Source organism: Equus asinus, chromosome 7, assembly GCF_041296235.1.
Source record: "Equus asinus isolate D_3611 breed Donkey chromosome 7, EquAss-T2T_v2, whole genome shotgun sequence".
NCBI lineage: Eukaryota > Metazoa > Chordata > Mammalia > Perissodactyla > Equidae > Equus > Equus asinus.
Window position 1 is genome coordinate 87,194,747 of NC_091796.1, and position 21,818 is coordinate 87,216,564.

Below are 21,818 nucleotides of genomic sequence, written 5' to 3' on the forward strand. Positions count from 1 at the left end.
AGGAGTGTGACTTTCCATTCTATATATTGGAATTGCAGGGGGTGCTTTTTGTTTACTCATTCATCTGGAGATTTGTATCAACAAGAAGAGAAAATTATCTGCAGAGATAACTTTCAAGGAGTCGTCTTTCAAGGAGTCATCAAGGAGAAGAAGAGAATTGTAATAATAATAATAGTTATTATATGTGTGCCATACACGTTTTATACACACTTTACATATATTAACTTTCTAAATCCTCACAACAAACCTATTAGCTAGATAGTATGATTACTCCCATTTTACAAATGGAGAAGCTGAGATACAAAGAGAGTAAGTGTCTTATCAACATTTTCACAGCAGCTGACAAGGAGAGTCAGGATTTGAACCGAGGCAGTGGAGCACCAGAACCCAAAATCTCAATAGGTATGCATCCTAAAAGTATCCTCTAAACCTTTGGTTTGATAATTATCCTATAAGCATACAAATGATATTATTACTTCTATTATTGGATAACAATAATTCACTTTGTGTTCTCAAAACTGGATAAAGACTGGATGGGAAGTTTAGATCCCTGATATCCAATGTAAGCTTAGTGAAGACTAGCAGGGGTTTAGATGCCCAAATCTCTCTAAAGGAACTAATTGAATCTTGTCCTTGAGTAAAAAGAAAACTTGCTTCCGTGATAAAATAATTTCACTTGGACTTCAAAGGAAGCCGGCTAAGGTTAACAGCAACATTTCGTATTTTTCTTATCCTTGAAGAAATGTGTGATATTCTAATGAAGTAGATACCCCAGAGCCATTGATCAAACTCAAGAGATTTGGAAAATTTCCTAGAGAGATTTTTCTCTACATCCAAACTCCTGATATCCCCATTTCAGCCACAAGGAGGACAAGAGAATAACTATAGATTTTTATAAGAAGGGTAAGTTAAAAGAACAGAAGCCATATTTACACTCTCTAAACTCACAAAATCACACAAGGATGCCATTGTCTATTTTCGTTTAAATCAAATACATGTAGGAGTGACGCTTAAAAGAATAAAGCTTCTCTTTTATACCCTCAAATGGAAAATATAATCAAAATCTGCTTTTTTGCAGGATGGCTTTCTTAAATAAATAAGCAGAAGGATGAATTATGTGGCTATAAATAAATCTACTGACATAAAATAAAGCAAAGTTCGGCTGTTTTATGGCGTCACTGGAACCCTTGGATATATTTACAGCCCTGTTAACAGTCACCTGTATTTTTTCAGGACTTTTATTTCATTTCACACTATGAGAATTTAGTTGTTGTTGTTTTTGTTTTTACTTTTCCTCCCCCTAAACTTACCTTTTGGAACTCTGTGTCAAGAGAGCAAATAAGGACTTCTACTCTTCACGTTTGGAAAAAGAGGACCCTCACCTAAGTCTCTGGTGCTTACTGTGTCTGTGCAATCATATTAGGTGTGCCTAGAACAAACAACATCACAGGTCTTCTGGTGACAGCGAAGTGGAAAGTCAGGGTCTATGCAACTGAGAAGAGACATGTGCAGACGCAAAATGAATTGTGAGAGACCGACAGGGCAACTTTGCATCAGGTTCCTGGCACCTGACACGCTTAACGACTGCCACAAGGTTTATTTTAGAAGCCAAAAGATTCCCAAGACTACTTTCTAGCCAAGGTACAGACCAAACCAAGACAAAGAGAGTCAGATGGGTAAGGACTCTCATACTTGACCTTGGGACAGTCTCCTGGAAGGTGGAGAGGAGCGGGAAGATTAAAAAAGCAGGGGAGGGAGTCTATAATGCCCAAGTCCGAAGTCTGAAATAACGCTGAAACCCAGTGATTAACCAGCCAATTCCAGCTACAGGTTTTTTTTTTTTTTTTTTTTTTTTAACTACATTCCATTCAGAAACTTAAGCTTCCAAAAAGTCTGGTTAGGATTCTGTGGGGGTTTATCCAAGTAGAGCTAAGCGTGGTTGTTCCTGTGAAATTATTTATACTTTTCAACTTTAAATCTGGTGAGCATAACGTTTCTAAATCTATTTCTCTTCTTTTCTGTCTTAAAAGCGGACTCTCATCTTCATTCTGTAGCTGTACACTCCATTCCCAAGTGCTCTCACTCCAGAGACCCACTAGAGGAAACAACTCATGAGGAAAGAGGGAAGCTTTTGGTGGTAGTATAGGTGGTGTTGAATCCTTCAGCTGGAACTCTAGCTGCAGGCAGGTATTGCTGGAGTGAAAAATCTAAAAAAGTATATTTACTATGTCAGCCTAATATAAACTCTAATAGAACTGAGAAGAATGGGAATTAGAAAAGAAGTCTAAGTAGGAATGTGTTCACTAGAGGAAGAGACAGGAGGGATAGAAAGCAAGCAAAAAAAATCAACGATGTGTTAAACTGGAGGACACACGTTTTATCAGGATGATTGTGGGTTCCCTCTTTGTGGTGGAAGAAGAAAAATAAGCCAGTCTTGCATTTGTCCTCTCATAAGTCTTCTCAATATTCAACTGGGTCCCCAAATGGAATCAGCCTTACCTGAATTCACAGCTACCTCTTTTGACATTTTGCAAAAAGTAGATAAATAAATTATAAGTATGACAAGTAAAATGAATAGTTTCAGCTGTGATGCACCAGAGGCATTTCTAGATTTTGTGCCACATTAGGATTTATTTTCACTTTGTTGCCTAGCAGAGAATTAATTGGAACGTCCAGCTAAGCTTCCCATATTTCCTTGGGATGAAGTCAAAACCAGTCTCTAACACTCAGTGCCAATTTAGAAAAGAAAAATGTTCAGTGGATAGGTGGTCAACTCATCAACTCTGGAAATATGTGTCTCTAGGGATCAATGTCACTAAAGCCAGATAAATGCACTAGTGAAACTAATGGTATAAGACCATGTGAATATGAGATTGTCGATTGATTCATTGGATTCGATCATTCAGCAAACATTTACTGAGCTCCTACTATGTGCTATTCACTCTTTCCCACACAGGATATAGAGGAGAACAAGACAAAGGCTCAGCCTTCAGGGAGCTTACCATCTTTTTAAAGGAGCTAGGCTATGAACGAATAATAATAAAATAAAATAATTTTGGAAAGTGGAGAGTGCTCTGAAGGAAATAGAACAAGGTAATGGGATAAAGTGGCTTTCAGAGGTGATGGTGGCTAACTTTAGATGTGGGCCAGAGAGGGCCTTTGAGGAGATGACATCTAAAATGAACCAATCACAGGAAAATCTTGAGGAAAGTCTTCCAGACAAGAAGGACCAGCAAGTATAAAGGCTTTGGTTTGGGAAAGAACTTGGCACATTCAAAGAGCAGAAAGACAGTCTGGGAGACTGGATTATATGAGTAAGGCGTCATCTGACAGAAGATGGAGTTGGAGAATTAGGCATAAGCCAGGTCTAGGTCCCCTTAAGGACATGATACAGAGTTAGATTAAGTTCAAAATGCAGTAGGAATCCATCTGGAGCAGTAAATCAAGGTATAGTTGGATTGAATGGGAGTTATCATCTATCTACCTTAAGGGAGGATGCTTATGATATTAAATTTCTTTGTCTGACTTTTCTACTAATAATAAGACCCTAAACATGAACTTAACCTTCTTGGAGTTTTAGCTTAGTTTTCTATTGAACAAAGAGTACTACCAGTCTTTGCCAGGTGCTATGCCAGATGCTGTGTATATACATTATCTCATTTAAAACTCTCAAGAACCTCATGAGGGAAGGCATTATCCACACTTAACAGAGGAGGAAACTGGGGTTTGAATTGAGTCTCCGTAAACCACCCGCCTTGCTTGTTGTGGTGTTCCTGAGTGCCTGTTGCTAGTTTAAGACAGTGTGTTCATGGGCTGCCACCCAGGGGCATGGAAGACCTTGAATGAGGGCCACCTCCCTCAGAGGGCACAGATCGTGGATCACCTTTACAGCTGAGAGCCAGAGTAGCTGGGATGACTGTCCCCATTTACCACAGGCAGCATGGACCTTTAGGAGAACACTGATTTCAGAACCAGAATACCAAGTGAGCACCATAAATTCTGAAACGGACTTGCTGTTTGACCTTGAAGACAAATCATCCATAGGTTTTGTATCTTTATCAGTTAGAAAGACATCTAATGCTAACTTCCTTGACAACTCCCTGGGGTGTCCCAAGGATGAATAGAACTGTCTTAATCCCTGTTGTTTATCCTCACTTAGGGGGTTTCAAATATTCATTGAGAGCAGGAGTATAATAGGTACTATAAATTCCTTTTTTAAAAAGAAATGCCACCTAAATACAATATATATATGATTTAACCAGCAAGTGCCATATAGTATATATGATATGATTTAACCAGCAAGTTTATTATTCCCTCTGCCCCACTCGACCAAACAAATGTGTTATGTGATTTTTTAACCAAGGTGAGTAGGAAGGAGGGAGTCAAAGCTAGCAAGGCCCCTGGGTTTAGGAGGGCTACCTGTGGGCTTGTGCCTCCAGCTCCTCACGCAGTGCAGGGAAAGGGGAGTGGGGAGTGTGGAGGCCGCCTTGTCCAGAATGTCACCGTTCCTTGGCAGAGCCATGGGTCAGATTTCTCCTGGAGTCACAGATGGTCAGGACAGGCGCGCCAAGCCTCTTCCTGCCGCTCCCGCTCTCCCCTACAGCTTCAGCCTGGATGTAAAAGCTGTGCTCTCTTTGGTGCCCAGTGCCCTGGAGGCCTGGGGGCTTCACCTACCCGGGGCAGCGCCACTGAGGCCAGTGTGGGACAGGCCAGCCACTCCTCTTGCGCCAGCACACGCAGCCTTCTCCTCTGCTGAAGTTCTTTGACCAGGACAGCCAGCGGGGGCGCAAACCTCTAGGTCCTGAATTCCAAGAGCGTCCTGTCCACAGGGGGCGGGAAGCAACCTTCTGCAAGGGCCTCCAGTTACCAAACCTCTTACCCTCCGGAGTCCCGGGACACCTCTCCACCTTAACTTTCTGGAACCAGGACGCAGGTTCTTGCCATTCGCCCCTTGGCACACGCCTAGCGCACGGCGGCGCGGCGCTGAGCGCCAGGCATGGGGAGCGTGCGCGTGGCACCCCGCGAGTGCAGCCGCTCCAGCGCTCCTGCTGACTCAAGGGTTTATTTTTATTTCTATTTGGGGCTACTTCAGCCTTAGCCGCTGCCCGCACTTTTCTTCCCAAATTGTAAAAGGTGCCTTAATCGTCCAAGCTTGGCTTAATAAGCCTGTGAGAGGAGAAGGGAAAGGGTGATAACAAGGCGCAGTGTCCATCTGTCCGTCTGACTCACACCCAAATGCTCAGTCGGCTGGGAGGGAGCGGACCGCGAGGAGGGCGGGCGATGCGCGCGGGAGGCTCGCGCTGGTGTAGACGAGCGAGCGTGTACTTGAATGGGGAGGGCCGGGATTCCGGGGCGCTCGGGCCCCGCCTTCCTCCCGCGCCAGCCAGTCCGTCGGCAGAGCGCTCGGGCTGCCCGGATTCGCTCTCGGGAGGGCGCGATTTGCATAGGACTTGCCCATTTGTGAATTTGGCTCCCCAACTCCTCGCTTCACTTCACCTGTGCCTCCCAGTTCCGCGCACTTTGCAGGCGCCCGCCTGCCCCTCGGCCACCTGGCCACCTCCACCGCGAGCCGGGCACCACCTCTCGCGCTCTCCTTGATCGCCCGCCCACCTCCAGCCGCCCGGTGCCACGTTGCTTTGGGTGACTGCTCCGCGCTGGGTTTCTCCTCCACTCCTCTTTCCCTCCAGTCCTTCTTGAGCTCTTCCTCGGGCTACTGCTGCTGCTGCTGCTTTTTCATCCAGTTGGGAAACCCAGGACGCAGGCGGCTGCTCCGTGGCGCTCTTCCAGAACTCGCAGGGTTAACTGCCTCCACGCCCTTCCGCGGAGACTCCGAGGAACACGCGTAGAACTCTTCCACCTGCAGCCCCCTTTTGCCTGGCGGTTCTGCATTGCATCGCATGGAAGTGGGAAAAGAAAAAAAAAATGTTCAAACAGCTTGCATGTTGGGATAAATTAACCTGAACCTACTTGGGTCTCCTGCTGCCTCTTCTTCCTTCATTTCCACCTTTCCTCTGTGTGGCTTCCCGGAGTGTGCAGTTAAGTCATCAGACCAGAGGTGCCTAGAGATCAGGAGGAAGCCGCCTCTCCTGACATGTGTGGCATTCCGGGGCTCCCGAGGAGGGTTGCTATACCTGGGTGGACTTTGGCTTCGTAAATTTCAGCCCCGGGAAAGAGGGGCTTTTGCTTTCTCTCTCTCTCTCCTTTTTTTTTTTTTCCTTTTTTTAACTGATTCATCATCTGTCTTGAAAGCGCCTATTCCTTCCCTCTTTCCAAAATTGGGGCAAGTCTTCCTCCTGCTATGATGGGCCCCTGGGCATCATGAACTTCATTATTCCTCACTGGCTGGAATTCAAACTGCCCATCTGTAGTGGTCCAGTGCGTCGACCATGCACCTGAGAATCCACGCGAGACGGAGCCCTCCTCGCCGGCCGGCCTGGACGCTTGGGATCTGGTCCCTCTTCTGGGGATGTATCGTCAGCTCTGTATGGAGTTCCTCTAATGTAGCTTCCTCCTCCTCCTCCTCCTCCTCTTCCTCGCCGGGGTCTCACTCTCAGCATGAGCACCATTTCCATGGCAGCAAGCACCACTCAGTGCCTATTTCTATCTATCGCTCCCCTGTTTCCCTTCGAGGAGGGCACGGTGGGTCTCTCTGCTCTTTATCCTTTTATGGGGCATAGCAATTCCTTAACCCACTCACCTTTCAGGTAATGTCAAGGGTGGGAAGAGAAGAAAAAATTGAATTTAAAATAATGGAAAGCATCGCATGTGCATGAGGGAAGAAAAATGTCCAATTTCCACTTAAAGGCTAGTGTTGTCTGCCCCTGCCCCCCAGTTTTCTCTAATGGATTCTCCTCTCCTCGGATGCCTTATTCATAGCTGCACAAACACCACATTCTCCCCTTTGCAACCGTCCACCTCCTTCACCACCCGTGATGACAGGCAACTTATCCGATAAGTCCCCGGTGCTGCACTTTGGAAATTCATTCATTCACCTTGCTTTCACCCTTCGTCTCTCTGTTCTTGTTTGGGAGCTAGTCCTCGGGAAATAGCAGACAGCAGAAATCCTTAGGTCTTCAGCCTGAAGTTGATTGAGCTGCTGTAAAGTGGCTTGTGTGGTAAAGGTCAGAGAGGGAGAGTAGCTGAGTGTCAGAAGGCAGAAAATATAATTAATAACCAGTGGTCATTATTGTTCATTTGGGCAGCTTCATATTTGTCCACATGTCTGATGGAAAAAGGAGCTATCACGAAAACTGTACATCTAATATTGCTAAATACCAGAGAGGAAGCAATATATAAGATAAGGCAAAGTCCATTTATAATTTACCCAAGTGTAATTTATAGTAATTTTGATTCCTCCATTTATGCAAATATTATTTCAATTAAAGGTAGAACGGGTGGGCTTGTTCACACAATACAAGGATGAGGTTTTGCTCCAAACAGCCCTCCTTGCACAGTCTTGAAGGAAGAGATCTATGGCTGTTAAAAATATGTTCATCTCTTATCAGGCTGCCTCTGGAAGAGTGATGTCTGCTGCTGAGGTAGGAGCTTGCTGTAGTAAACTGTTCTAAAGAAGGGCGCTTCCTTATTTGTTTACTATGAACTCCATTCTGATGGTGAGGAGAGTAGGAATCACAGAGCCGCACCGCAGGAGCGGCCCTCTGGGGGTGGCACGAGTTACCCACACTAGAGGTCCCCTGCCCTAGCTTGTATTTTGAAGACCTCTCTCATGCAGAACCCATTCGGAACGTCAGTTCTTCCCATTGCCTCCTGGCTGTGGGTTTCTGCTCTGTGCTGTCTGTAGTGTTAAGTGGAAGCACATTGAGAAAATGCCAGCACGTACTCTGGCTCTCTCTTTAAATTTTATTTGATGGAGTTGTCAAGCAGCCCAGAGCTTGTAAGGTTGGTGGAGGGGGGTGGTGGGAAGGAGGGAATGCTTGATCTCGATCTGGTTGCTGTTTTCGCTGTGATTCCTGCTGGGTCTGGTATAGGCTTTCTAAAAAAGAATCCTAGGAGAGGAAATAGCCACAACCACCAAAAAAGCGAAAGCAATCTCATTGAAATGGAAACTGATAGCTCCTAAGGGAGAGAGGACCTGGGTGTGGGGGTGGAATTGTAAAGAGCAGGGAAAAAAAAGAGGGGAGTGGGAGACTGAGGAAGCCAAACAGACTATTACTAATAGCCATAATTAAACACGGAAGCGCTCAGCGATAATTAGCTAAATTTTGCTAATTAGTGTAAATGATCAGCAGGGAGATGAAGATTATGCATTAGTTAGAGGTTATAGGCTGGCAGGGTCTCAATGTTTTCTGTTCAGGATGTAAACAGTTAAACGCAGCAACTAGTGAGTGATGGAATTTGCAGAGCGCTACTTCCCCGGGGTTCCGAAGTCTGTCAATGTCTCTCCCTCAACTAAAGGGGCTAAAGGGCTTGAGCCTCAAACAGGTCAAACACAGCTCTTCTCTATTTACTTCATTTCTTCAAGAATCGGTTGCTCAGTACTCTCTAAATCTTTTTGACTGCTTCCCAGTCTGGTTTCTCATTAACCTGCATCTGATAAGATTCGGTGTGATAGAAAAGGAGAACAAAGTGAGTAAATGACTAGAGACCCCAGAAAAGGCCCTCAGATCCACCAGAGCTGTGGAGTGCAGTGAACTCCAGGGTCTGGCACGGCTAAGATAAGAAAACTCATGAATTGAACTCTTCAATATCCTTTTTCAATCCTGAAGTCCCATCCCATTGATTTGGGGCCTGGATAGTGAATGCATGTATATTAAGCAGGCTCCTTGCATATTTAACTAATGGTTTTGAGCTTGGAATCAAGAGAAACAGCAATCAACAAGATGCCCCAACCTCTGGCTCTGATCCCACATCCAAACTGTGACCTTTTGCATCCTTAAAGGACCAGGAGACCCCTCAGTGGTTTGTTAATCCTCCTCTCATTCTTACTTGGAATACAATTGCTTCTCCTAGTCCAAGGCAATTGGATTTAGCTAATAGCAATTGTTTTAAAACATCTTTTGGATGGTATGAGGCAGAGCACCATAAGAATAATGGCTGTTACTAATAGTTTTCTGCAAAGCTTATTCCAGGGTTAAAAGCAGCAGTCTGTATTGTTGAAGAAGTAAGTGCCCTGCGTTCTACTATAAAACGAAAACTAGAGCCTTCAGTCCAAGAACCTTCTTTGGACTCAAGAGAGACTTTTTGTTTGTTGTTTTTTCTACCCTCGTTCTCCTTGCCCATTTCCTAGGAAGCCAAAAGTCCTAGAGCTGCCCCATTAACCAGATGTTGCCACCCCCTCATTCCAAACCATCCTGCCCTATAGTGGGAGTCACACTAAGAACAGATGCATGAAACAAATTCTCCAAGCAGCTGGCCTTTTACCACGCTTGGTTCCAATCTTTGGAAAATTGCTTATGTATAGATTTGCCTAAAGTCTTTGTGCCAGGGCAGACTAGAAAAGGCTGAGGTCCCATATGAATTGAGGGGACTAAGACCACACCTACCTGGGGTACCTAAAATTGTCTCAGGTTAGAACTATGTTTCTGGATGGAATTAACTCTCTTCTTAACTGGAATTTAGTGAGCTTTTCTCTGTTGGTCAGCCCCTTCTCTGAGGCTCCCTACTTTCTTTCGTGCTCTCTTCTATTCAGTAGTCATTCAATTAACATTTATTGGGCACTTACTATGTGCTTGGATGTGTGTAACCTGCTGAGGATGGAAAACTAAGTAAGACGTGGTGTTCAGCTGTGGATAATTTCAGAGGTGTTTTGATAATCTATGAAAGAGAAGAGCTTCTATAATTTAAAAAACATGGGGGATGGGGTGGTGATCCAGAAACCAAATCAAATTAATCAATATAAAATCTAAATATCCTGTAGAAAATGCAGATTTACATTCTTCTGTTATTTAAAATATACCTCCAGGTATTTTTCATCCTCAACTTTATTTCCATACTTAAATATCATGTTAACAAAACTCTGGGTAGTTTAGTGGTATGGGATATGTGGATACTACAATATCGTTACCAACTTTCAGTTTCATAAGGGAGTTTTGTATTTTTTTCCTTCTTTTATCCTCTCTCTCACTTTTAAGAACTCCAGTGTACATCGGCATGAAAAATGCCATAATACTTATAGTTTAGAAACCAAGTTTCTCTAAGGATCCCAGGTTTAGGAAGTGTCTTACATTCTGTCCTCTATGAGATAGCAGACCTTTCTGACTCTTTAGGCATTTGGGGGAACTAATTGAAAATATAGAACTCAATTTTAAAAGGGAACATGTCACAATATATTTAGAAGAAAATCTCTTACAACAATAACAAACCAGGTTGTGTGTGGGGCAGGGGTCAGGGGACATAAGTCTTGTTCGCATCATCTTAGCTAAAGTGGTGGTGGTCGCACTTGCAACACATCGGCGGGAATCCTTCTTGTAAGAAATTATGCTATTCATTCATTACTCATTCATTGTCACAGAGACTTACCTCTTAAATTGTTCCAGCCGTGGCACTTGTTTTGCTCTGATCTATTGAACACTTTCTTCTGCTCAGCCAGCTGCTTTCTAACCACTCTCTTTCTCCCTTCCTTCTTGGGATTCAGTTTGCTGAATAATTCATAGTGTTGGTTGACAGATAAAATGATAAGATTTATATGTCTTTGGCCTTGGTGATGAATTAATTAAGCTGGTTTCTCCTTTTCTCTCTCCTCTAGATGCGTTGTTTCTCTTCTCTAAAATTTGCTGGCAAGTGGTGGGTCTGGAGATTAACTTGGCCTTGAAAGACTACCACGGAAGATTATAATATCCTGGTGTAAATTTCTTCTGGACTTTCAACAGGGATCATTGGGTGGGGTGGAGGTGAGGACTGCCGTTATCATAGAGAGAGAAGATGCGATAATTGGAATAATTGCTTTCAGAAAAAAAAAAAAAAAAACCTTTACCAAACTGGCTGATGGCTAGAATTCCATAGTAAGAACTTTATTCTTCTATCATCGGATTTTGAATCTGGAAGAGGTAGCATATTCCATTTTACACATTAGTGAATTAATTTATCAGATCTCAGAAAGCTTGCTTTGCTAGGACCCTGAGTGATCTGGGAGGGAGACACATTTCTGAAGATAAACCTTGAACTTATTTATACCTCCCTCCCTATATTAGTTTGTTAGGGTTGCCATAAGAAAAAAAAATCACAGACTGGGTGGCTCAAACAACAGAAATTTAATTTTTCACAGTGCTGAAGCCTAGAAGTCCAATATCACGGTGTTGGCAGATTTGCTTTCTTCTAAGATCTCTTTTCTTGGCTTGCAGATGACCACCTTCTTGTTGTGTCCTCATATGGTCTTTCCTTTGTGTGCACATATCCCTGATGTCTCCTCACGTGTCCACATTTCCTCTTCTTGTAAGGACACTGGTCATATTGGATTAGAGCTCACTCTAAATGTCCTATTTTGACTTAATCACCACTTTAAAGGTCTTATCTCCAAATACAGTCACATTCTGAAGTACTAGGAGTGAGGGCTTCAATATATGAATTTTCGGGGGATACAGTTCAGCCCAAAACACCCCTCCTCCTCCCCCAGGACCCAGTCATTGGGAAATAAGTGAAAATGTATGGTTCAGTGAAACTCAAACTTTCACAGTGGAGAAAGAAAACGTTTAGTGACAATGGTAGGAATTTACAAAATTGATAATATGGTGCCTCAAGAGGAAAAGTTCGATTTGCACATATGGAGAAAACAACACCAGTAGGTTTAGTTAAAACTTGTGTTTGCTTTGCCCCCACTTTTATCTTGTGTGACTGAGTCTGTACCTTGATGTGCGTGCAGACTAATTCTGTCTGACTACAGCCATGCGCTCTGCAGACAGATTCTGATGCCCACACTCTAAGGCTCTCTCCACTTAGAGCTGCTGCCATTCCAGGCCTGACCTTTTGCCATCCCAGTGACTTCCTTTGTGAACTACAGTTGCTCACTCGTTTCCATTTCTGAGACACGCACCGCCAACTCCTTTCACATCTCATCCTTCTTGAAGTAAAACAGGTTAAATAAGTATAAATACTATTTCGGCAGCTGAAAAATATGTCCTTTTGAAAAAGTATCAATTTAACTACTTTTCTGCTGGATTTCTATTTTGTGAAGTTCACATTAAAATATAAATATGAAGTAACTTGTCTGCTTCATGATATGGTCACGAAGCGTGGGTGAGATGATTGAGAAAATGTGTTGTAATTATAAGCCCTTGCTGTTTCAAATCCCAAGCGAGATATTCAACTCTTTGGGAAAGGGAATTATTTTTTGTTTGTTTATTTTTGTATTCAGATACTTTTGAAAAATGGTTTTGAGAATATGTGCTAATGAGGATGACAGTGGATGATAGTGGAGTTCTAATGGGCAGTGCGGTGTCTGGGGCAGGGGTGGGAAATATCAACTCAGGATTTAGAGTTGGAGGAAATAGGTCTCAATCCTTGTTCTGTCACTTAGAAACTTTGTAAACCTGGATAAGTCACTTGGCTTGACTAAGATTCAATTTCTTCGTCTTTAACTGGGAATAGCAATACTACCTACCATGCACATCACAGAATTGTATTAGAAGTTAAGTTCTGCTTTGTACATTGTAAACCACTGTGTACAGGTTAATATTTTATGAGAAATATTTTAATGAGAATGCTCTTTCAATCCCTTCTACAAAATTGAGCTTCAGTGTTGAATGTTTGCTGGCTGGCAGTTTGAAGTTAAAGAGCATGCATCTACTGGTTTTCCTCATTTCTCTATCTATAGCAACAGTTTTTGCCTCCAGGGAGTTACTTCATTTACTTACTACTTTTTTAGGGAAATGTAGAGGAAAAAGCCTTAAGATGTCTTTCTTTGTTTATGGCACTAAAAGACGATAGCATGTGTGGTCAGCTTGTGTTTTTTGATAACATGTAAAAATCCACGCCAGGCAAATTTTAGCCTAGAAAAACAAATGATAGCAAACCACTCAGAATCTCAGAGATATAGTGAAGTGAAAGGGGAGATGCCCCTGAGAAATATTCTGAGACCACTTTGGAAATTCAGAATTGGATCCCATTTCTAGCAAACTTGTACAGAATTTATTCCTATATGATTCTGAGTATCCATTGAAAACCAGATTTTTAAATCTAGTTTATACTAGGAAAAGACAGGACTTTTTAGGACTACTATTTCCAGATCTGGAAATGGAGATCTTCTTTTAATGTCATTTCTGATACTTTTCCTTACCAGAACTCAAAGGTTAGAGAGGAGATGGGAGCATATTATTATTCTGGAACCCTTAGAGTTGATTTTGTGTAGCCCAGATTTGAAACCAGACTTCTTAGGGAGAGGACACTGTGTAGGTCATAGATTTTATTCTTAGTTTCTCCCTGATCAACTCTGTGACTTTGGACATGACATTATATCTTTTTAATTGTATTAATCGTTTAATATTTAGACCTTCTGTGGGATATCTTGATCTTCTAACCTATCTTCTTTCTTTTACCTGTAGTTTTCTGTGGGGCACGTAGTGTGTATTTGCCTTAAAACTACAGCTGGTGAAATTGCCTTTTTCATTTCTTCCTCGTTTGTACAATGAGAGGGTTGAGTGAGATGATCTCTCCAAATGGTTCTCAGCACTCGGTCTGCGTGATTCTCCGATCTGCATGTCTTTAAAGACGCCACTGTGCATCTTAAACCTGTCTGAGTTCCACAGGTCTGCCGGTATTTTATAGGTCTATTTTCTTGACTATCATAATAACTTACGCCGAAGCCACAAGCCAGGTTTTCTCTTTCCCATTCCGACAGAAGCAGCATAATGTACAGAGTGGCACACTGTGAGGTTATAAAGCCGGCAATCCAACTTCACCGCAGAGTCACGCCGAGACGGGAAGAACACAGCTTTCATTTAAACACACCTTATTAATACTAGAAAGGAGCTCTGCGTTGTGTTTAAAATCCTCTGCTGTGTTTAGCCATCCCAGAGCAGAGGGCAGAATAGCAACTGAGTTTATAAAGAGCAAGTGGTTTATTTCTACTTAGAGTTTTGAAAGACTTGCTTGGATCATACACCAACCCATTATGCACACCTGCTATGTACCAGGCACTCTTCCAGTGCTTTACATATATGATTTCATTTAATCCCCACAATCCTTTGACATTAATAAGGTTACCACCATTTCGTAAACAAAAACAGTGAGACTCAGAGAGCTTGACATGGCTTGACCAAAGTCGTATGGTGGTAGAGCCAGCATTCAAACCCAGCTCTGACCACAAAGCTCTTGGTGTTCCTGCTATTCCACACAGTGTATTATCTCAATAAACAGAAAAAAAACACAGCAAGCCCTTTTGTTAGGAATAGAGTGTACAGGGTAATGAAGCAGTCTGATTAATGTGGTTGACACACCTTTCCAAAGCACCTACGAGAGTGTCTAGTTTATAATAAGGTTTTGAATGTTTGTCAGTCTGCCTGAACCCATTCTGACCCAAGGAAATACTAATTAAAAGGAGCAGATGGACCAAACATTCACACCTGATACGTGTTTCTTGCATAAATGAGTAATGATTGAGTGAGATGCCGCATGATTGATTCTTGTTTACTAGGAGAGTAGGGATAATAGTTTATAGAAGGGGCAAAGGGCAGGGAAAGTCATTTACCCCTCAAAAGCACACCAACAGGCTTATATAACTTCGGGGCTGCAAGAGAGCTTAAGGATTATCTGACCCTCTGAAATTCCAGATGGACAAAGTGGGGACTTGGCCGAGGGCATTCAGTCCCTGTCTGAATCAGTCGGGAGGCGGCCAGTATGACTCCAAGCCCATCATCCTTCTTTTACTCAACTGCAAAGGCCAACTTCTCACTCCTTTAAGATCCTTTCTCAATTGCAACCTTGTCTCCCATCTCTCTTTCTGCAGATTGATCTCTTCTTAATCAGATTAAGTGCTGCAGGAATGGATTCTGCCAACATTGGACTTTTCTAACCTTCTGTAAATATTAATTTTTCATATGCCTTCTTCTAATAGCTGCTGGTTTCGTGCTAAGAGGAAGGGTTCCTGGGGTGTTCTAAAGGCTTCTGTATGGGAGACCTCAGTGTCAGAAAGTGCTCTGATTCAGGATCCTGTGCAGGAGACATTGCCTGTCCTGCTTGGGTCTCACTCATCAGAAAGCAGAGGAAAATGTCCTGTATACTCACATGTCTCTGTTTCCCATCTGGAAGCCACAACCGAGTTACTGTTCAAAAACATGTCCCCTGCCCTAGTCACCACCCCTTGCTTATCAGTTATTGAGTGGCTATATGACCATAAAACCCCTAGAAACCATCGAGCCACATTTTCTGAGATACTGTTCTCACCCTCCCTTTTTACTGTTTTGAAACATTCCTGTCACCCCCTCCTCCACATTAAAACATAACCCTGTATGCTCCAGAGTGACTTCCCCCCAAACTATGAATTTCAACTATTTCTGAGGCAGTCTTTCAGAATTTGAATATAATTACACACTTTGGGTGAAATTGTGGTTTTTGCTGCATAAGAAACTAATGGAAATGATCTGCCTGTTCCTGTAGTTTACAGATTATATGCTTCAGAACTGGGGGTATATATTTAAGCTGCTTTTTTGTGTGGCACATTAAAATGAAAATGAACTTGGGGTGAGCCACCACGGTTGCTAGGCAGTAGAGCGAGTTGATAAAGCACAGCATTAAACTGAACCAGCGTCAGTCAGTCGGTGTTTTACTTAACATTTATTTGCTTTGCACTTTTGTCATTTGATGTTGTCCTAGAAGGGAAGGGGGAGGAGATAGGCAGGATCTGGATGTCTGCAGAGACTCAAACAAGGAGGAAGAAATAATCAACCCAAACGCCCTAGGGAAATGAGCACTTTTTAAAATTTGAGATTGCCACACTGAGAGCTTTCTATGAAGAGCCAGCAAGACGTGCAGAAGCGCATGGTTGCCACTGACCGTGTCAGGGACTTTGACTCAGGCAAACACTAATCTTCAGAATAGGAGCAATGACTAGCAAAGAGGAACTAGCTTCCCCAGGCGTGGCCTTGCCTCAGTGGCTCTAGACAAAATGCCATCATTCTGCTTGAAAATTTTAAACGTGCTTTCATAATCCATTTAATTCCAGATCTCAAATTCCAGACTTATCACGAGCAAGTAGTGATAGGAAGCAAAGGCTTTGGGACTTCTTTGTAAGTGATAACTAATAAGTAACTCTAATTGCTCTGAACCCCTGGTCTTAATAAAAGCCTAACACCCTTATGAAAAACTAGATCACAGATAAAACAAAGGAAGACCCCCTTGGATTCTTGGGGTCAATTTTAGCAGCATTCTGATTATTTATAAGTTTGGAAGGATGGTTAAAGGGTTAAATCTCAGCTGCTGGGAAAATTTGGCCTCCTGAATAATTTGGATGGAGGGAGGGTCCTGTGGTTTAGATAACCAAGGTTTTATTGTGTATCTTTTTCCTTGAACAAACTACTGTATATCTCTTTCCATGAACTACTATCTTGGCATAATTGGATGGGCATCTTTGAGTGTTCACCTACGTCAATTCCATTATTTTAGATAAAATAAACCCAAGGAAGGAGATCTCTGTGCTTTTACAAGAATGACAGTAATACCTACTTTACTCTTAATAATAATTATTACAATTATATATCACATTTTTTTTGAATTGTTTTAATGTACCCGGCACTCTTCTAAAGGTCTTAGCTCATTTACTTCTGCTATGAGGTAGGTACAGTTCTTTCCTCATTTTGAAGATGCAGACACTGAGGCACAGAATGTTTGAGTTGCTTGCCTAAGGTCAAGCAGGTAATACATGGAAGAACCAGGTTGAATATTCAGGTAGTTTGAATCCAGACTTCTCCTCTTAATATTTAAATATGTTTGCAATATTACCCGGGATGGCGGCAAAAATTCTCAAAATAGTATTCTCAAATGCAATACCTGGCTCTTTTTAAAGGGCCATTTATGTTCTACCTAGAGCCAGGATTAATTATGGGGCCTACGAATATTTTTTAAACTTAACAGCTAGCAGTATGCACTAACTTTGTGTCAGTCTTTTAGGTTCCTTCACCCAATTCCACTGTGTGTGTGTGTAGGGGGCTTCACACACAATACCAAGGAATTCTCAGATGCCAATTCGACTCAATTCTAATGCCTATCTACCCAAAGATAGTGTCAGATTCCACAGTTTAAGAGTTCAGTCCTACAAGATTGCCACCCCTCCCCCATTTCAGATGTCAGTCGTAAGCCCAGCTCATTACCTGTGCTTCTGACCGACCAGCTGTAAATCAGAGGTTCCCATGATCCCCTCCTTGGGTTCAATGAATTTGCTATTGCATCTCACAGAGCTCAGGAAACCTGTTTCCTCGCTAAATTACCAGTTTATTATAACAGGATACAACTAAGGAACAGCCAGGTGGGCATATGGCAAGGTATATGGGAAGGGGGGTAGAGCTTCCATGCCCTCTCCAAGTTGGCCACTCTCCCCAGATCTCCAACTTGTTCACCAGCCTGGAAGCTCTCCAAACCCTGTCATTTTGGATTTTTATGGAGGCTTCATTACATAGGTGTGATTGATTAAATCATTGGCCATTGGCAACTGATTCAACCTCCAGCCCCTAACCCATCTCCCCTCCCCCAATGTCAGGGGTGGGACTGAAAGTTCCTGTCTGATCACATCATTGGCTCCTTTGGCAACCAGCCACCATCATTAGGTGCTTTCCCAAAGTCACCTCATTAACATAACAAAAGACACCTTTATCACTCTCATCTCTCGGGAAATTCCAAGGGTTTTGGGAGCTGCGAGCCAGGCAAATATATATGAGAAATATATTTTGTTAATCTGAATAACCAAATATATGTTTCTTATAAATCATACTATTGCAGTCAGGTACTGAACCAAATGCTTTAGCTTACCTCATTTAATCTTTATTGACCATCCTTCAAATTAGGTACCATTATTATCATGAATGTACAGGAAGAGTAATGGAGCTTCGAAGCCAATTCTCTCAAGTTCTTCTACCTACTAAGCAGTTAACCCCTTGCATCTATTGAACTTCTAAGTCAGGTACTCTGTGCAAATGTAAACCCATTCCTTGGTATTGACAGCAACTCATCAGAACACTTCCTTATATTCACAAGTCCTATTGTATTATAGGAAGTTATTTGAGATTTCTGGAACAGCCTTTGGAAACTCATCTAAGTTCCAGAGTCAGCTGGCAGAGAATGGTTACATATTCAGTGGAGCATGGAGGAGTGAGGGACCCCTCCATTGATGAGAGAGTCCATCGGTGACTCACCCACCTCAGTTTTGATTCACTGTAAGAAACTCATTTATCAGGAAATTTAGTTTCCAACAGTTACTACAGGCTTTCTCTTCAAATTGTAATTTTAGGCAAACCACCAAAACTTCCTGGTTTTAGTTCTCTTACCTGCAAATTGAGAGAATTGCAATTAATGATTTTGAAATGGCTTGCCAGCTTTGTCTTTGCAATTTTGGTATTCATCTTTCTATCAGCACTGATAGGCAAAATTTTGATGATTTCTAAAACACTTCTTCACTCTTAGTCGATCACCTCTGAATCTTCTTTCATTCTTGGCACTTCATACGTATGGCATAAGTTCATTAATTATGAGGATAAAACGAATGAAACAAATATTTCAGGAGTGGCAATGGTTTTTAGTTTGGGCAAATATGTGTGTGTACATGTACATGTGGGTGAATGTGTGAGCCAGAAAAAATAATGTAGCATAATGTTCTTGATAGAAACCTAATTAGCTCCTGACCTGGAATGTAAAGATCGAGATGAGGGCTAAGCCTGCTGTGCATTACAGATGCAAGGATGTTTAAGTACCTTCTTCTTGCTGCTCTGATGTCATTTACCAGTGCATTGTGTCACCGGAGCTCATGCTAACATGTCAATTACAATCTAAGAGGGGGACAGCTTTAATGTGAGATAGGAATATAAACCTGGAGCCCTGGCCTTCTGTCGCCAATCCCTCTCTTTCGGTGATTCATATTTCTGGGGTTTTTCCATGCCAAAAGCCATTTTGTGTGTATGCACTGCAATCCCCATCACCTGTCAGTTACTAAGGACCTATTAGACTAGCTATCATATGAGAACACTCTTTCAGACAATGCTGAGATAGTGACCTTTTATTTCCCTGAACAAGGTAGCTCAATAATAGTAACTTAGAAACAGACCCACCACCCAAACACTAAGTTCCTCAGACCCTGAGGTGATGCCACTAAAAGAATATTCTGATGAGAGGCTCTCATTGGAGTCAAAAGCTTCTTTGCATTACTGGAATCATAAAATGCTGGACTTGGAAGAGGTCTTTGGGGAACTTTTCCAATCCGATTATTTTTCATGTGAAGGAACAAGCAGCCCAGGAGTTTGTGAATTGTTCCCAAATCACACTTTTCAAGTTAGGGGTAAATTGAGGCTAACATGCAAGTTTCCAGATTCTCTGTGGAGGCCTCACTCCACTGCACAACAATGTTAATACTCCAGCTTTCCAGGTGTCTCCTGTTTTGCCATGGACAAGATTAGGATAGTCTCTGGTACAACTGGAGTAATAAATCAGCACAGAAGGAGCAGAAAGTGTGATCTCCAAGTTACTCCAAACATTGGCACCATGTCCCTTAATTGCCAGCATAGAATGCAGTTCCCACTCCATCTCAGGCATGTCACTCCCTCACAGGGTCCCCTGCTTTCTCTCTGCCCCAGCAGCCTGGGAGGAAAATTCAGTGTGCTGCAGTTCAATCAGTTTGATGAGAGCTTTTGAGCCTAATTACATGGAAGGTTTCTTCCAGTGAAAGGAAAGAGGAAAGAGAAAGGGAGAAATTAAATTGAAGTGTAAATCAGTCAAGGGCTTAGATCCCGGGCTTTCTTTCTTTTTAATCAAGAGTAAAATGAGAGGCGAGTTTTAAGGATCATCACAAGACACCATTAACTACCCAAGGAGCTTTTGATTGAAGATGGTTTGTCACAAAAAGAAAAGTGTACTATCTGTTCAAAAAAGGGAGTATTGGAAGGTTGTGCTTCAGCTTAGGAGAATGACACTGAGGGGCAGGACAATTTATTTTTCTGTAATTATTTCATCTGTAATTCCCCTAGATGGCTGACACATTTTCTTGCACACTTTAGGTGCTCAATAAATACTGTAAATCAATGATGTAGTAAATACGTAGTGTGTAACTGGGATAATTGCATATTATGTAGGAAAGTGTAATATGTTTTCAATTCACTCAATATTAGACACTACATCTGAAATCACTGTTCAAAATTTTGGCCACTTTCCCCTAGTGGTTGACATGGTTTTGGTATATTCCTCTGAAATTACTTGATATTTGTAGAATGTTTTATAGTGTTACAGAGAAAATTCTTGATCTTTTTTGATCCTCACCATAGTTCTCTGCAGCGGGAGGACAAGTGGTATGATTGTTATTTGTCCCATTTGTTTTTAGCTAATGTAATCAAAACTAGAGAAGCATAAATGGCTTGACCAAAGTCATTCTAGTATCAAGTGACAGAGCAGAAACTGACATCCAGCTTCTGTCCACTATATCACTTTGGATGACTGAGTATCTTGTGTGGAATTTCTTGGCTTTTCAGTATAAGAAGAAGGGGAGGAGAACAGCAGAAAGCAGAGTTCTTGCAGAAGAATGGTTAGAACAGAGAAGGTATGCTATGCCTTCACTGGACTTCACAGTTAATTAGTGAAAATTTACAGTGAGCAATGCGAGGCCCTGCAGTGGACAATCGAAACATGGACGCTATACTCAAAGGCTTACAGTGTGGTTACAAATTTCTGAAAGTGATGCTTAAATCTATCCTTTCCATCCCCACAGCATCCTCAACCATATCACCTGGACTGTTGCAACAACCTCCTTAACAGACCTTCCTAAGCTTCCAGTTGTCTGTTCTGTCCCTGCTCCACCCGCTGTTGGAGCCATCCATCTGATGTACCAATCTGATCATGTCACTTTCCCATGGACTCCTCCTGGCCTATCAGATCAGTCTGATCAGATCACGTCACTCCCTCTTGTATCTAAAACAAAAGCTAATCCCTCACCTTCAAGATCTGGCCCCTGCTTATCTCTGACTTCATTTCCTAACAAGATCTTTGACCACCTTGGCCTTCTTTTTGTTTTTTTTGTTCTTGGGACATGCCAATCTTGTTCCCACCACAGGGCCTTTATGTTGTCAGTTCCTTCTCTCTGGAATGTTTTCATTTTCATCCAGATGCCATGTGGCCACTCCTTAGCATAACATCAGGTTTCAGCTTCCGTGTCATCTCCTCAAGAACCCTTCCTTAATGACCCAATCTTAAAAGCACTCTTTTAAATCCTTCTCCAGCATGCCACCTTGTTTTCTTTCCAGGGTAGCACAAATACGTCCCATGAAAGTTCATTTTGTGTGAATTTCTTCTATCAACCTGCTAGAATGTAAGCTCTGAGAGCAGAGACTTTGTCTATCTTGTTCATAGTTCTATCTCCTGTGCCTAAAACAGGGACTAGCAAGGAGTGAGTTTCCATAAACATTTGTTAAGTGAATAGATGGATGCATAATTAATGTGTATCCCCCTCAAATATGGCTCTCACCCAGCATTTTAACCTCAATACTCACTAGGCCCTTTAAATGCTCCATAACTTTGGAATATACTGTTCTGTGGATTCAGAATCTCCTGTTTGGTAGATTTCCACTCATTTGTCAACTTACAGCTCACTCCATAGTATCCGGCCTGCAAAGTCTTCCCTACCTCCCATTGGCACAGTGAGTTTCTCAGCATTCTGTGTTTTTCTCCATAGTACTTTT

At 42.3% G+C, this 21,818-nt stretch overlaps 1 protein-coding gene across 24 annotated transcripts in view; it reads left to right on the forward strand.

The window, feature by feature from the left end:
- Positions 1 to 21,818, forward strand: part of NRXN3 (neurexin 3) — a 1,439,541-nt gene that overhangs the window by 928,728 nt on the left and 488,995 nt on the right. For 2 of the 24 annotated variants that reach the window (XM_070514135.1, XM_070514142.1), the window contains exon 1: positions 6,248 to 6,639. The exons of 21 other annotated variants lie outside the window; for them this stretch is intronic. In XM_070514135.1, the coding sequence (XP_070370236.1) occupies positions 6,387 to 6,639 (253 nt within the window). In that variant the 5' untranslated portion in view covers positions 6,248 to 6,386. Of the gene's footprint in view, positions 1 to 6,223; positions 6,640 to 21,818 lie in introns of those variants that run through there. One more of the 24 variants, XM_070514136.1, reaches the window with a different exon arrangement.